Below are 15,430 nucleotides of genomic sequence, written 5' to 3' on the forward strand. Positions count from 1 at the left end.
CATTTGTTGACGAGCGGACGGAAAGGGTTAAATAGGGATAACTCTGGAAAGATAGGCTGTCAAGCAACAAAACATACACCCAGAGCAGCTAAATCGGCCGGGTAGTCTACAAGGGACATAAATCTAGAAGTAACTAACAGAATTGTTGAAATTCCATAGACTTCTTTGCTTTACTAATTTACATAATGCATGTAAATTTCATACAGATCAGATGATCACTTTTGTCGTTCCTGTGTAAGGCTGCTGAACACTGAATATCGATAGGGTTTGGCCTCCTCTCATAACTAAAATGCTTCACACCAAATTGGAAAAGAAAACTATAAGATTCACAAAATTTTCTGAATAAGGGGCATAACTATTCAAATTGTGATGTTGCAGATAAATGACCAATGGATCAACATAAATTATATAATAACTTTAAAATGCATATAAAAAGCAGAATTCCAATTCAAAAGCAGATTATAATCAACCATGATAAACACATGCCTAATATTAGTGTAAATAAAGATAAAATACAAAACCATACCTGTGAATCCCATTTTTTTTTTTTCATTGTATTTAGTATTCTTATTACTTGACCTTCTTTTGTATTTTTTTGTAGGTGACTGATCATCAGTTTCATTCTTCCGTTTAATGCATGTGACCTCTATATCAATGCTATTTTCAGAACTAGGTATCACACTACTTTCTGTTTCTTCTATTAATTTTCCACCAGTACCAGGGGATTCTGCACCACAGTTTGAGGCTTGGTCAGCTGTACTCATCAAGATGACTTCCGGAGGCTTGGTAGTAAGTTCTGTTCTGGTGCATGTATTAGTAATATCATTATGTTTTCTCTGTTCTGGTGTTTCTTGTTTGATAACATTAGCAACCTTAGGTTCCTCTAAATACATAGGGCAAGATTTAATCAGATCAGCATTGTTCAATTCTGATGTTTCTATGCTAGAACTATTACAGGATGATTTTGAACTAGAACCAAGCATTGTTTCAACATCATCCGATATACCAAATTTAGTAATTTTTATTTTGTTTTCCATACATTCAGAATGAAACTGGAGATATTTATCTTTTTTTTCTACTATACTGGCTACTTCTGGATTCTTATCTTTTGTGTCAAGATCTTTTGATTTCTTAGTTAGTTTAATTAGTCTTTCTTTTGGAACATATTTAAATACTGTAAGTTCTTTCTTGTCTTCTGCTTTATACTGATCCGAATTATCCTTTGTCAAATCACTAAATGCAAGGGGTTCTGGAGAGTCACTTAAATTTTCACCAAAAATCTTCTTCTTCATTTTTTTTTTAAGCTTTTTCTTTTCAATCAGGTCTAAATCATCTTTTAATTCAATATCTGAGCTTCTCTTGGAAATCACAGAACATGTTTCTGTTAAATCCTTTTTGTTTTCTGTTTTGACATTAGAGTCTGTTATTTCATTTTTCTTCTTTTCATGGATTTGATCTGTTGAATCTATACATTCATTAACCATGTGTACTGAGGAAATAGATCTTGAACTACAAACTGACATGAAATCCATCTGTTTATTAGCTCCTTGTGATTCCTCTTGCTGCCGTTCTAAAGCAGGACGTCCTCTCTTAATGTCACGCTTTTCTTTAAGATCTTTCTTTTTTCCTTTCACTTTTTTCTCTGCTTCTTGAATGCTTTTCATATCCAGTCTTTCATCTTGTTTTATTAATTCTTCCAGCTCATTTTTCCCCTTTTCTAGGTCTATTTTCTTTCTTTCTAGTTCTTGTGTTTCCCTTTCCAATTCTGACTTCATTTCTTCTACTCTGTCACCTTTACAGTTATCTGGAGAGAGTACTGCTTTTAATATGTCATCAAGGTCGTAATCGCTTGTATCTTTCTTCTCCAACATTTTCTCATCAATAGTAAAATTGCTGGCGAACTCTGTATCTTCAACAAAATCATATATTGAAACAGTTTTGATGACTTCTATGGACTTATTTTCAGAATAAAGCAGACCAAAGACATCTTTCCCTTCTTTAGCTTTTGCTTCTTTGATTTCTTTCATCATTTCCACTTCTTTTGTTTTCTCATTAGATTCTTTGGTGCTTTCTTTTGACTTCTCTTGGGTATCTTTAACAGTTTCTTTCTTTGAATATTCATTGTTGTGAACACAAGAACCTTTTTCTTCAATGCTTTCTAAACCGTCTTCTTCAATAACTGATTCATACAATGATTTATTTTCAGGATTATCATGAAATGGCAAAAGTGTTTCTTTCATTAATTCTTCAAACGATATAACAGCTTCCAATTGAGGAGCTTCTTCTAAGGTTGTCTCCAGTCCTGATTCAGGCATATATCCTTCAAGTGTTTTAAGCATTGACTTACTTTCAGATAAGCATGGAGGTTTGTCATCTGTTTCTGGCTCATCATCTGAACCAATGCTTTCATCACTTTCTGTAAAAGATTTTATATTTGTGAAGTTAGAGCACTGAAAAAGATAGGATGCCAGGCAACTAAACATACGCCCACATCAGGTAAATCATCTGAGCGGTCGACAATAGTTGTCACATATTTGTTCTTTGTAATGGGGGGGGGGGGGCATTTACAAGACAATTTCATACAGATCAGTTTGTAATATTTGTCGTCTGAAGGTTCACAAGGTTCTACAAACTGAAACAAGGGCTTTAATTCTACAAGACTTTTTCCATTTACTAATTTAAATAATGCATATAAATTTCATACAGATCGGATGATAACTTTTGTCCTTTGAGTGTTCACAAGGTTCAACAAAGTGAAAAAAAGGGCCATAATGCAGTTCCGCAGTTTTGTATTGTTTCTGAATATCCCCTACTTTTTTTGAAGAGTATATATCAATTTCAAAACAATCAGATGATAAATCTAGTTCGTACAGTGCTCACAAGAAATTGTGAAAAACAGACTGATAGACCGACGAACAGACACACGGATGGACGGGGTGACGGCAATATACGTTCACAATTCTATGTTGGCATATATAAAGATAGCCAAACAGCAGCTTATCGACCCTCTTATGCTTCATACAAAAATTGAATAAGATAGGTTGCCAGGCAACGAAACATACACCCGCAGAAGATAAATCGTCCAAGCGGTCGACAAAGCTCTTGAATCAAAGTAAAACTTGCACAATAACTTTAGAAGTAAATTTCTAAAATTCAATAGGATTCATCATTTCACTAATTTAAATGATGCATATAAATTTGATACAGACCAGATGATAACTTTCATCATTCGAGTGTTCACAAGATTCAACAAATTGAAGAAAGGACCAGAACACTAGTAGTTATTGGAAATTGCTGAAATTCAATAGCCTTCTTCGCTTTACTAATTTCAATGATGCATATTAATTTCATACAGATCAGATGATAACTTTTCTCTGTAGAGAGTTCACAAGGTTCTACAAAGTGAAACAAGGGTCATAACTCTAGAAGTAATTAATGGAAATGGCTGAAATTGAGGCTTTTTCATTTGACCAATTTAAATAATGCATATAAATCTAATACAGATCGGATGATAAAAGTAGACTGTAGAGTGTTCACAAGAGATTGTGGACGACGGACAGACGGACAGAGGCAACATAAATATACGACCACATTTCCATGAGGGTGTACAACCAGCGGCTGCCAGGCAGGATACGCCCACATTTTACAAGAGATGGATAGAGAACGAGCTAAAAACAAACATGATTTTTTGTACAATCAGGAGCAATAATTCAGAAAGTTATGGCCTGAAATGTGCAAATATCGAAAGGGACAGAGATCTTTGGTATTACACACTTCTAAACAATTTGCGTGGAAAGAGCGGCCATTTTGTCGGGCAGTTTCATTTCAATTTTCCCGAAATACGAATTCAACCTTCATTATGGTGGAATGGTGATGTATTTAAACGGTTTTTAAAATCGGAAAAAAATTGTGAACTCTAGACAATCTGCAAGCTAACAAGCCAACAGTGAGGCTGATGTCCCCCGCCGAAATCCCAAAATAAATAGATGACACATATTCATTAATCGCACATTTATTTTTTTTTCAAAAATATCAAGCAATCAAACAAATTATCACCTATACACTAAGTTTGATCACTCTCTATCATATAGAATCAAAGTTATCGATCCTTAGCCTAAGCAGAAAATTCTCATTAACAAACTTAGTCAAGGTAATGATATAACGAATCTATACTCAGAGTTTCATCACTCTCACTTAATTAAAACCAAAGTTATCAACCAATCAGATTGCTTATCTCTGCTGACCGTAAGCAGACAAGCTTTATCATCGAACTCCATCAAGACATTCACCTAATGAATGCCTACACCAAGTATGAACATTCTTCCTCAATTAGAAGGAGAGTTGTGTTCCAAAGTCTCGACCAATCAAATTGCTTATCGCTCTGCTTACCCATAAGCAGAAAATGCTTATTTATGGAACTTACTCAAGGTATTGATGAGATAAACCTATACACTAAGTGTCCCCACTCTCACTTAATTAGAACTAAAGTTATCGTGTCCCAAAGCATCGACCAATCAAATTGCTTATCTCTGCTTACCCTTAGCAGAAAATGCTCATCTTCGAACTCTATCAAGGCATTCACCTAATAAACACCTACACCAAGTTTGAACATTCTAGCTCAATTAGAAGGAGAGTTAATGTGTTCCAAAGTCTCACCCAATCAAATTGCTTATCGCTCTGCTTACCCATAAGCAGAAAATGCTTATTATCGAACTTAGTCAAGGTATTGATGTAATAAAACTATACACCAAGTTTCATCACTCTCACTTAATTAGAACTCAAGTTATCGTGTCCCAAAGCATCAACCAATCAAATTGCTTATCGCTGCTTACCCTAAGCAGAAAATGCTCATCTTCGAACTCCATCAAGGCATTGACCTAATAAACACCTACACCAAGTTTGAACATTCTAGCCCAATTAGAACAAGGCATTGACCTAATCAACACATACACCAAGTTTGAACATTCTAGCCCAATTAGGAATAGAGTTATCGTGTCCCAAAGCATCAACCAATCAAATCGCTTATCTCTGCTTACCCTAAGCGGAAAATGCTCATCTTTGAACTCCATCAAGGCATTGACCTAATAAACACATACACCAAGTTTGAACATTCTAGCTCAATTAGGAAGAGAGTTATTGTGTCCCAAAAAGTGTGACGGACAGACAGACGGACAGACAGACACAGAAAATGCTCATCTTCGAACTCTATCAAGGCATTCACCTAATAAACACCTACACCAAGTTTGAACATTCTAGCTCAATTAGAAGGAGAGTTAATGTGTTCCAAAGTCTCACCCAATCAAATTGCTTATCGCTCTGCTTACCCATAAGCAGAAAATGCTTATTATCGAACTTAGTCAAGGTATTGATGTAATAAAACTATACACCAAGTTTCATCACTCTCACTTAATTAGAACTCAAGTTATCGTGTCCCAAAGCATCAACCAATCAAATTGCTTATCGCTGCTTACCCTAAGCAGAAAATGCTCATCTTCGAACTCCATCAAGGCATTGACCTAATAAACACCTACACCAAGTTTGAACATTCTAGCCCAATTAGGAAGAGAGTTATCGTGTCCCAAAGCATCAACCAATCAAATTGCTTATCTCTGCTTACCCTAAGCGGAAAATGCTCATCTTCGAACTCCATCAAGGCATTGACCTAATAAACACATACACCAAGTTTGAACATTCTAGCTCAATTAGGAAGAGAGTTATTGTGTCCCAAAAAGTGTGACGGACAGACAGACGGACGGACAGACAGACAGACGGACGAACCCATTTTAATAGTCCCCTGCTTTCTTCGAAAGGCGGGGGACAAAAATGCAATCTTTCGAACAATCAGAGGCCATGAACCAGGAAGTTAAGTTCTGGTATTCGCAATTATCAATAGGATTATCCCACGTTTTTTTTATTTTTTAATCTGATTAAAATTGTGACCTCTACAGGGACCACAAGCTGAAAACGCGATTTTTCGTACAATCAGGGGCCATATTTCAGGAAGTTATGATTCGATATGCGAGAATATCGAAATGAATCTAGATCTGTGGGTTATAAACATACATTTCAAGTTTCATCAAAATCAGATAACAAATGGTGACCTCCAGAGGGTCCACAACCCTGATACACAATATTTTGACACTATTTGCGAACATGGGGCGGCCATTTTGTCCGTTAGTTTCTGTCCGATATTTACGAAATTCGAACTCAACCACACTTAGGGTGTAACAGTGATATATTGTAACAGATTTTTAAATCGGATAAAAATTGTCACCTCTATGGGGTCTACAAGATAAAAACACGATTTTTCGTACAGTCAGGGGCCATAATTCCGGAAGTTATGGTCTGATATGCGCGAATATCGAAAGGAACCGAGATCTTTGGGTTATAAACTTACATTTCAAGTTTAAACCAAATCGGAAAAAAATTGTGACCTCTCCAGTATTCACAAGCTAAAAACATGATTTTTCGTACAATCAAGGGCCATAATCAATGAAGTTACAATCCGATACATGCCAATATCGAAAGGAACCAAGATCTTGGGGTGATAAACCTATATTTCAAGTTTCATTGAAATTGGATAAAAATTGTGACCTGCAGAGGGACGGACAGGGGCACAGACAATATACGTCAACATGAAAACGTGGGCGTATAAAAATTGTGACCTGTAGAAAGAGTGTCCACAACCTTGATATACGCTATTTTTACGAGCGGCGGCCATTTTGTCTGTCAGTTTTGGTCCGATTTTTACGAAATTCGAACTCAACCATCCTTAGGATGTAACAGTGATATATATATAATTCAGGAAGTTACGGTCCGATATGCGCGAATATCGAAAGGAACCGAGAACTTTGGGTTATAAACTTACATTTCAAGTTTCAACAAAATCGGATAAAAAATGGGTTCACAAACTAAAAAAGCGATTTTTCGTACAATCAGGGGCCATAATGCAGGGAGTTACGGTCCGATATATGCCAATATCGAAAGGAACCAAGATCTTTGGGAGATAAACCTATATTTCAAGTTTCGTTGAAATCGGATAAGAATTGTGACCTGTAGAGTCTCCACAAACAATTGTGGACGGACGGACAGGAGCGACGACAATATACGTCCACATGAAAATGTGGGCGTATAAAAACGTGATTTTTCGTACAATAAGGGGCCATAATCCATGAAGTTATGGTCCGATACATGCCGATATGCCAAGATAGACCTATATTTCAAGTTTCTTCAAAATCGGATAAAATTTGTGACCTGTAGAGTGTCCACAAACAAATTATGGACGGACATCTGGATGGACAGGTGCGACGACACTATACGTCCACATGAAAATGTGGCCGTACAAAAAAGTACGACATATGCGAGAGTGACAGAAGACAACTTCATCTCTCCAGTCTCCTAAGAGAGGCTTAATGTGATGCAGTTTGTTCTTGCCCGCAAGATCCAAAGACCTTTGCCAGCGGTCATAAATAAAATGATTTATACATGTTTTAAAATCTTTATATGGTATTAAAATATTTGGTTGGGGAAGATCTAAAGCAGCTTTGGTAGCTTAATCTGCTTGATCATTCCCCCTTATATCAACGTGACTGGGGAGCCAGCAAAAGATGACATCTTTGCTGTTGAACTTGCAAGATAGTAGCAGGCAATAAACATCTGCTACTAATGGGTGTTCAAGCTGAAGCCAGGAAAGAGAATCAGTAAATATGATATGGTTTAAATATGAAGGGGATTGAATCAACTCCAAGGCTTGAAGAATGTAAATATTAAAGCAGCAGGTCTCGGATGGCGTCACAGTAGCCTAAGTTACCTGATCACCATCTTTAGAACCATCTGTGTAAATAGGAGCATAATCACCATACTTAGACCTTAACTCTCTAAAGAGAGATTGGAACACCGTCAAGCTAATATCTCTCTTTTTATATTGAGAAAGCTCGAAATTGATCTTTGGGGGAGATAAACCCCACGGTGGTGTCCTAAAGAAAGGGGTATTCGCAATACTGTCTAGGCTGATACCAGCCTCAGACAAAAGGGGTTGTATGCGAATACCGAAAGATGAAATAACGTTCGTTTTGAGCAGATATAGATGCTCGTGATAGGGTCTAAATATCAGATGTGGATCCAAGGGGGGGGCACGAGGGGCGCGCGCCCCCCTAATTTTCAACAGTGCCCTTTTTACTGCTGAAAATGCGTTTTCTCAGACCCAAATATTATTATGTCCGTTCCCAACCATCGACACAAACACACCAGTCTGGTCTAATTAATGCTTCCACTTTCATACAAAATCTAGTTGTTTAGCCGACGGTGCCCTAATCCTATAGAGTGACTATAGACGGACATCAATGATAGCATCTTGTGGAATCGGCGGCGTAAACACTCATGCCTATCACCGACGCGCATGAGTTCAACTTGATGTAGCATTATTTCATGTCTGGACAGTACACAGTACACATAACAAGGCTTAAATAGTGAAATGGCTAGGGATAAGATTCGTCTTTTTTCCCATCATAATGCCTCGCTCGCCTTGACAATTTTCGAGTTGCAAGTTCAACTGGCTTTTTTGCTTGATTTTAAGGCTCTTTTTCAACGATTTCTGAATGTTTACTTAGACGAAAATATCAGCCAAATAGCTCTTGGAATGGCTACAGATGCAAGGAAATAACGGATAAAAAAAACCCCCAACTCTCAGCAGCGTGCCCGGTTTCCGCGGTCAGTGCCTTCATTTTGTGGCGGGCCCCCCTTTTCAAAATTCCTAGATCCACCCCTGAATATGGTGTTATATTAAACACGATTCTGTAAAGATTCTATTTTCGTAGCATACTGCAGGGCCAGTTTATCACATCGGTTGTGCAATGAGGGCTCGTGCGCCTCGACGTATAAACTGTCTACTGGAGATGTACGAAATGCTCCTAAACTAATTCTAAGTCCTTGGTTGTATATGGTGTCGAGCTCCTTTAGATAAGATTTGCGGGCAGACCCATACACAATACACCCATAACGAGTTTTGATCTTACGAGTGCCTGATATAATATGAGCAAGACCTTGTGGTCTGCTCCCCAATAAGTATTTGATAAGACTTTTTGAGATTTTTAACGTGGGGAATAAATGATAATTTCTTATCAAATATCAGCCCCAGAAACTTGGGTCTCATCCACAATTGGAAGGTGATTGCCATCCAAGAACAGTTCTGGATCAGGATGCAAACCTCGTTTCAGACAGAAATGCATGCAGACAGTCTTGGATTTCAAAAAACGAAATCCATATTTGGTTGCCCATTGTTGAAGTGAATTCAAACAAAGCTGCAACTTACGTTAGATTATCTGGAAGTAGGGCTGTGTCGATATATCGATACACCGATATGTATCGATATGTTCCAGCGATATTTATATCGATACGTAATATAGCCGTATCGCCGAAAAAATTCCTCAGTTAAGAAAGACCACGAAACCCACGTGGCGAAAGAAGACCGGTAGATATTAAAATAATAACTGGATCATACATTGATGGATTCACTGACCAGTTGTTAGGTAAATTTAAATCTTCATTGAATATAATCCGAATACACAGAGAAACAGTCATTTAATAATATATTTTCCTGATAGAATTCCAATGACACGTGACATATCGCTTCGAATTAGGTCAATAAACCAGTTCTAAATAGCGCTTACCATTATGATTTTTTTTTTATTTTATATACATTCTGACAAAGGCTTAATTTAAAAAATATTGTTTTTATTGAAGGCTATATCACAATCGTACGGAAGTTTTATTTTAAAGCAATTTCAAGTATGGTTGTCACGTGACAATTGTTCCGTATGTGTGTCTATCAATTGATGAATGAATAAAAACTTTTGCCAAGTTACGTTGGTAGTTACCTGATAGACATAGACTACAAACTGTGTTATGAAGAAATGTCATGGTGCCGTATCATCTTATTTTGTGTACGTACGGCATTTTCTGATACTGGCAATAGTTGAAAAATGCTAATATTTTAGATCATCGACTTATGAAAAGCGAACGTTTCATTGAATAAACGAAGACAGTAATTAATTTATTCTGGAATATTACTCGAACTTCAAGATGGTACGTGAATTAAATATGGAAAATTTTCAAAAGGTGTACCTGTCTTTATTTTTGTGGTAATCACATACATTTAAATAAGACATTCTCCACAACAAATTACCAAGAATTATTTTTGTTGAAGTCTAGTTATATTAAAGGGAATGGAGCTTATAATTAACCCATATCTTACGGGACCTCAATTGACCCAATTCTGGCCGGTTTGTTTCAAAATGGATTAAGAACCCTGATGCTTACCCATCTATTTTGGGCATAATTCGTGATATGCTCAAGTGGAAAATAAAACGGCCATCACTAGAACTGCGATGCAGTAATTACAGGTTTCACCAGTGCCACGTTACCCTTGAACTTATGTCACTTCCGGTGCCAGTTACCCAGCAATATCAATTACCATGTGTTACATAAGTCAAAAAAGTGATCCTGGCAAAATTTGTTACTAACTTACCGGTAAGTTAGCTGACATTTTAATGGGAAATTTCTCGACAAGGGAAGATGCTAGAAGCAATTTTTAGACATCTATATGATCGTATTGATCCAATCTATATGTCCATTGGAATCAAATATCAGTCTAATAATACAGTCTTTGCCAAAATTACATTACTTTCGGTGAAAATAAAAATGTTAAATTTATTCTATGAAGTATAAATGGCATAAGGCATCACATGGTGAAAATTTTATGGTAATCGAATAATAATTGACACTTTTATAGACCAAAACCTTGAAAAGTGACTTGTAGAATATCGTCTATTTCTCTGCAACCGAACATGTTAGGAACCATTTTGTGATATCTATATGGTCGTATGGGTTCATTCTATTTGTTGATTGGAATCAAATATCATAATTTTAAAAACATTACAAATCAGACTCATTTGAATAAAATATCTGTTTTGGGGGCTAAAAATACAGTTTTTGCCCAAATTACGTCATTTTCAGTGACAGTGAAAATGTTAAATTGGATTGACCTAGTCAAAGGTGGCATGAGGAATCACATGGTAACAAAAATTGAAAATCGAACGATAATTGACTCTTTTACATGTAAAATAACGTGAAAAGTGACGCATGCAAAATTGCCTATTTCTCGGCAACTGCACATATTACAATCTAATTTTGACAGACAATTTCCTTGTATGGATTAATGCTACAAAATTATGAAAGTTGCGTAGAAATAATTTAAAATATGAAGACGATGAATGGGTTGTAAATAGCTGATTTTTACTCCTAAAACAAACAACAAAAAACAGGCCCGACATATTTTCCGCCTGTAGTAGGAGCATTCATCTTCAATGATAAGATTTGTAGAAATTAAGATTTTTCCTTAGGAAAAGACCTCCCGACCCGTCAAAATTTAAATTTTAGGCAAAATTACGTCACTTCCAGTGTCGACAGAAAACATTATAGGTAGAAACAAGTTGAGTATATGCACCAAGGAGTATATGAGCTTTTGTTTTATACAAATCAGGCAATAAATAATTAATTTAGAATCCATAAACTGTAATAAAAATGCGAAAAGTCTTAAAAAGTGATCCTAAAGAAATTGGTTATTTCTTTGCAAGAAAAGATGCTAGAAGCTATTTTTGACATATTTATGATCGTATTGATCCAATCTATATTTCCATTGGAATGAAATATCATAATGTTAAACGAATACTAAATATAACTCACTTCAAAAAAATATTTGTTTTGTAGGCTAAAAATACAGTTTTTGCTAAAATGACATTACTTCCGGTGAGAATGAAAATGTTAAATTAGTTTTATGAAATCAGAAATGTCTCTAACTTAAGTTTTATTTCTAAAATATTGGAGAAATGTATTGCTTCTCAGATAAAGGCCCATCTAGATGATAACTGTTTGTATGAACCATTTCAAAGTGCTTATAAACAATTTCACAGTACCGAAACAGCTTTAACCCGGGTTTCAAATGATATTTTAATGGAAATTGATAATAGAAAATGTACATTTTTAATTTTATTAGATTTATCTGCTGCTTTCGACACGGTGGACCCTTCCATTCTTCTACGTAGACTTCAATTTAAATTCGGTATTTGTGGCTCTGCATTAAATCTTTTAGAAAGCTATCTTGTGGGTAGAAAACAGTGTATTTTAGTTAACTGCAAATCGTCGTCTGAATCTGTTTTGTCATCTGGGGTTCCCCAAGGTTCTGTACTTGGTCCGATTTTATTTACCCTCTATACATCACCATTAGGCGATATTGTCAGAAAATATGGTCTCAGCTTTCATTTGTATGCCGATGATACTCAATTATATATTTCATTTACACCTGATTGTCCATCTTCTTTCAATTTATCAAAATTGCAACTTGAGAACTGTATTAGTGAAATTAGAAAATGGATGTCAAAGAACTTTCTAAAATTGAATGATGATAAAACCGAATATTTGTTATTAGGCTCAAGGCATCAATTAAGTAAATCTGCACATGATAACCCCACTGTTGTAATTGGTAATTGTGATATATTTTCATCTTATTCTGCTCGTAATATTGGCGCAATCTTTGATAGTTTTATGCTTATGGGAGCTCAAGTAAATAATATTTGTAAATTGTGCTATTTTAATATCAGAAATATAGGTAAAATACGTAAATGTGTAACTGTAGAGGCCACTAAGTCACTTGTTAATTCTCTGGTCACTTCTCGATTAGATAAATTTAATTCACTTTTAGTTGGTTTACCTTTAAAGCTTATAGATAAATTACAAAAAGTACAGAATACTGCGGCTAGACTTGTTACTTTAACTAAGAAATGTGACCACATAACTCCTGTTTTATATAATTTACACTGGTTACCTGTTAAATATCGAATTGATTTTAAGATTTTATTACTTACTTTTAAATGTTTAAATAATTTAGCTCCTGTTTACCTCTCAGATCTTTTAGAACTTGATACACCTGGTCGAACATTACGTACATCAGATAAACTACTTTTAAAGCCCAAAACTGTTCAACTAGTCTCTTATGGTCAGCGCTCTTTTAGTTATCAAGCACCTGTTTTACGGAATAATCTTAGTTTAAGATGTTGTACATCTCTATATTCTTTTAAAAAACACATTAAAACAAATTTATTTAATCAGGCTTTTAACTGACTCTGTATACAATCGTTAACATGTCCATAATCTTGTTGTTTATGTATGATTTACATTGTCACTTTCTAAAGTGCCCCTGAGCATGTTATATGAAAGGGTGCACTATAAATATGCTGTAATAATAATAATAATAATAATAATAAGGCATCACATGATGAAAATTTTATGAAAATCGAATAATAATTGACACTGTTATAGACCAAAAACCTTGAAAAGTGACTAGTAGAAAATCGTCTATTTGTCTGCAACCTTACAAGTTAGAACCCATTTTGTGGTATCTGTATGGTCGTATGGGTTCATTCTATTTAGGGTTTCACACTGCGTAGCTTGTGTGAAACACTATTGTTTTTGTTCGGATTATTCTTATTATTAAGCTTTCATATGTATTACATATGAAAGCTTATTGTTTCTGTTAAGATTATTATTTTTTTTTTTTGTGTATTTTCTGCAAATCTTATATCTCAGAATCTAACCATGGGATCTTTCGGAAACTTTGACCTACCCCTCCAAAAATGGGGTGCGACTGTGGATTCAATATATTTTCAAAACGTTTTACGAATCCGAAATCACCGAAATTTATGAACAAAGAAATTGACCTACATACCTATATCTATGAGACTATTAGACCTATTTTACTAATTCTTTTTTCTTTGAGTACCTTGAAAAAAATCATTTTCATCTGCAATTTCAGATTTTCGAATTTCGAAAATTCGTCGCTGTGATTTCGAACCGGAAGTTGACACCAACTTGACAACTTCTTTGATAGTTGCACGATTTTCATGAAATTTAGTATGCAAGTAAATCTTACCGATGTGACTTGAAAAATGTCAAAAGAAATTTTCTAAATTATCTCCCCTTGATGAAATTAGGGATCAAATTTTTCAAAAAAATCGACGAAATATAGGTCAGATTGCCTTGAATTTTTTTTTCTGTACTAGCTACGACACTACTGATTCGTACACAAAAAATGGAGTTTGTAGCCCCAACCGGAAGTGTCACCATCTTGAAATGTGAAATATCGCTAAGGCTTTTTTGATATTTTACTTACAGACAAGGGAATTTTATTTTCCAAATCCTTGAAGGAAAGCCCATAAAATGTAGGAAGTAGAATTTTGATTTAGGTCAACTGATGGACGCCATTTTTAATTGAAAATGAACCAGTAGCTGCCAGGCAGGATACGCCCACATTTTCGAGAGATGGATAGAGAACAAGCTAACAAGAAAGTGATTTTTCCTACTATCAAGGGCCATAATTCAGGAAATTACAATTCAATATGCGCAAATATCTTCACCGAATCAAAACTACTAAAGTGTTATTGGAGAGCCCGAACAATGGACAATCGTATGACATCTAAATGGTAAAAATTCGCGTGTTAGGCAATATATAATGAAACGCTGAAAATCTATTATTTTCCTTTTTGGAGCCTATTCAGACGCTTTTATCTCGAAAACTTCTCTTATTTCCTTTCTTATACTTCTGTTACTTAGAGTCCCAACGGTGGTCTATGGTGTGAATCCAAATTTAAAAGCCTCAATGTAGTATAAATGGTCCAAAAGAGCCACAATCTTTGAAAAAGTCGAAAAATCGTTATATCTGTAAATCTGCTTCTAATGGTCTAAGTCACACCCACTTTCCCAATAAAACCGAAGAAATCGTATCGATCCGACATGTAGTTTCTGAGATACAATCAAATTGGAAAAAAAAAATAAAAAAATAATAAAAAGAATAATCTTAACAAAAACAATAGTGTTTCACACAAGCTACGCAGTGTGAAACCCTAATAATCTTAACAAAAACAATAGTGTTTCACACAAGCTACGCAGTGTGAAACCCTAATAATAATTTTATTGTGTTGCGTATTTTATTGCGTATTGTGTCCAAATTTCATGATTTTCAGACAATCGGTACCGGTGTTGCGGCGAAATTCCACTTTTTTCCCCTTATAGAAGCCGTAAATTGACTTAAAAAAAAAAGACGAACCGCAGTTGACCTGGAGCCCTGCCAAGAACAAACGACTTGAATGAATGCAGGTATCACCTTGAAATTTTCAGGGTAAGTACCAACGTGAAAAGTTCCTCGCCGGAATTTGGTATTCATGGTACCTTTGGTTCCAGCGTAGCGCATGCGCGAAATCAAAACCAGCTAAACTCGAAAAAAAACTTGTCGGCACGGAAAACATCAAAGGCGAAATTCGAATTTTTAAAAAAAAAAGACAAACGGCAGTTGACCTGGAGCCGTGCCAAGAACAAACGA

The 15,430-nt window shown here is 35.5% G+C and overlaps 1 protein-coding gene across 1 annotated transcript in view; it reads right to left on the reverse strand.

The window, feature by feature from the left end:
• LOC126821486 (AT-rich interactive domain-containing protein 4B) overlaps positions 1-15,430 on the reverse strand; it is a 338,016-nt gene that overhangs the window by 62,994 nt on the left and 259,592 nt on the right. Inside the window, exon 20 of the mRNA XM_056101477.1 lies at positions 527-2,416. Within this exon, the coding sequence (XP_055957452.1) occupies positions 527-2,416 (1,890 nt within the window). The remainder of the gene's footprint in view (positions 1-526; positions 2,417-15,430) is intronic.

The sequence above is a fragment of the Patella vulgata genome, chromosome 5 (assembly GCF_932274485.2).
Source record: "Patella vulgata chromosome 5, xgPatVulg1.2, whole genome shotgun sequence".
Lineage (NCBI taxonomy): Eukaryota > Metazoa > Mollusca > Gastropoda > Patellidae > Patella > Patella vulgata.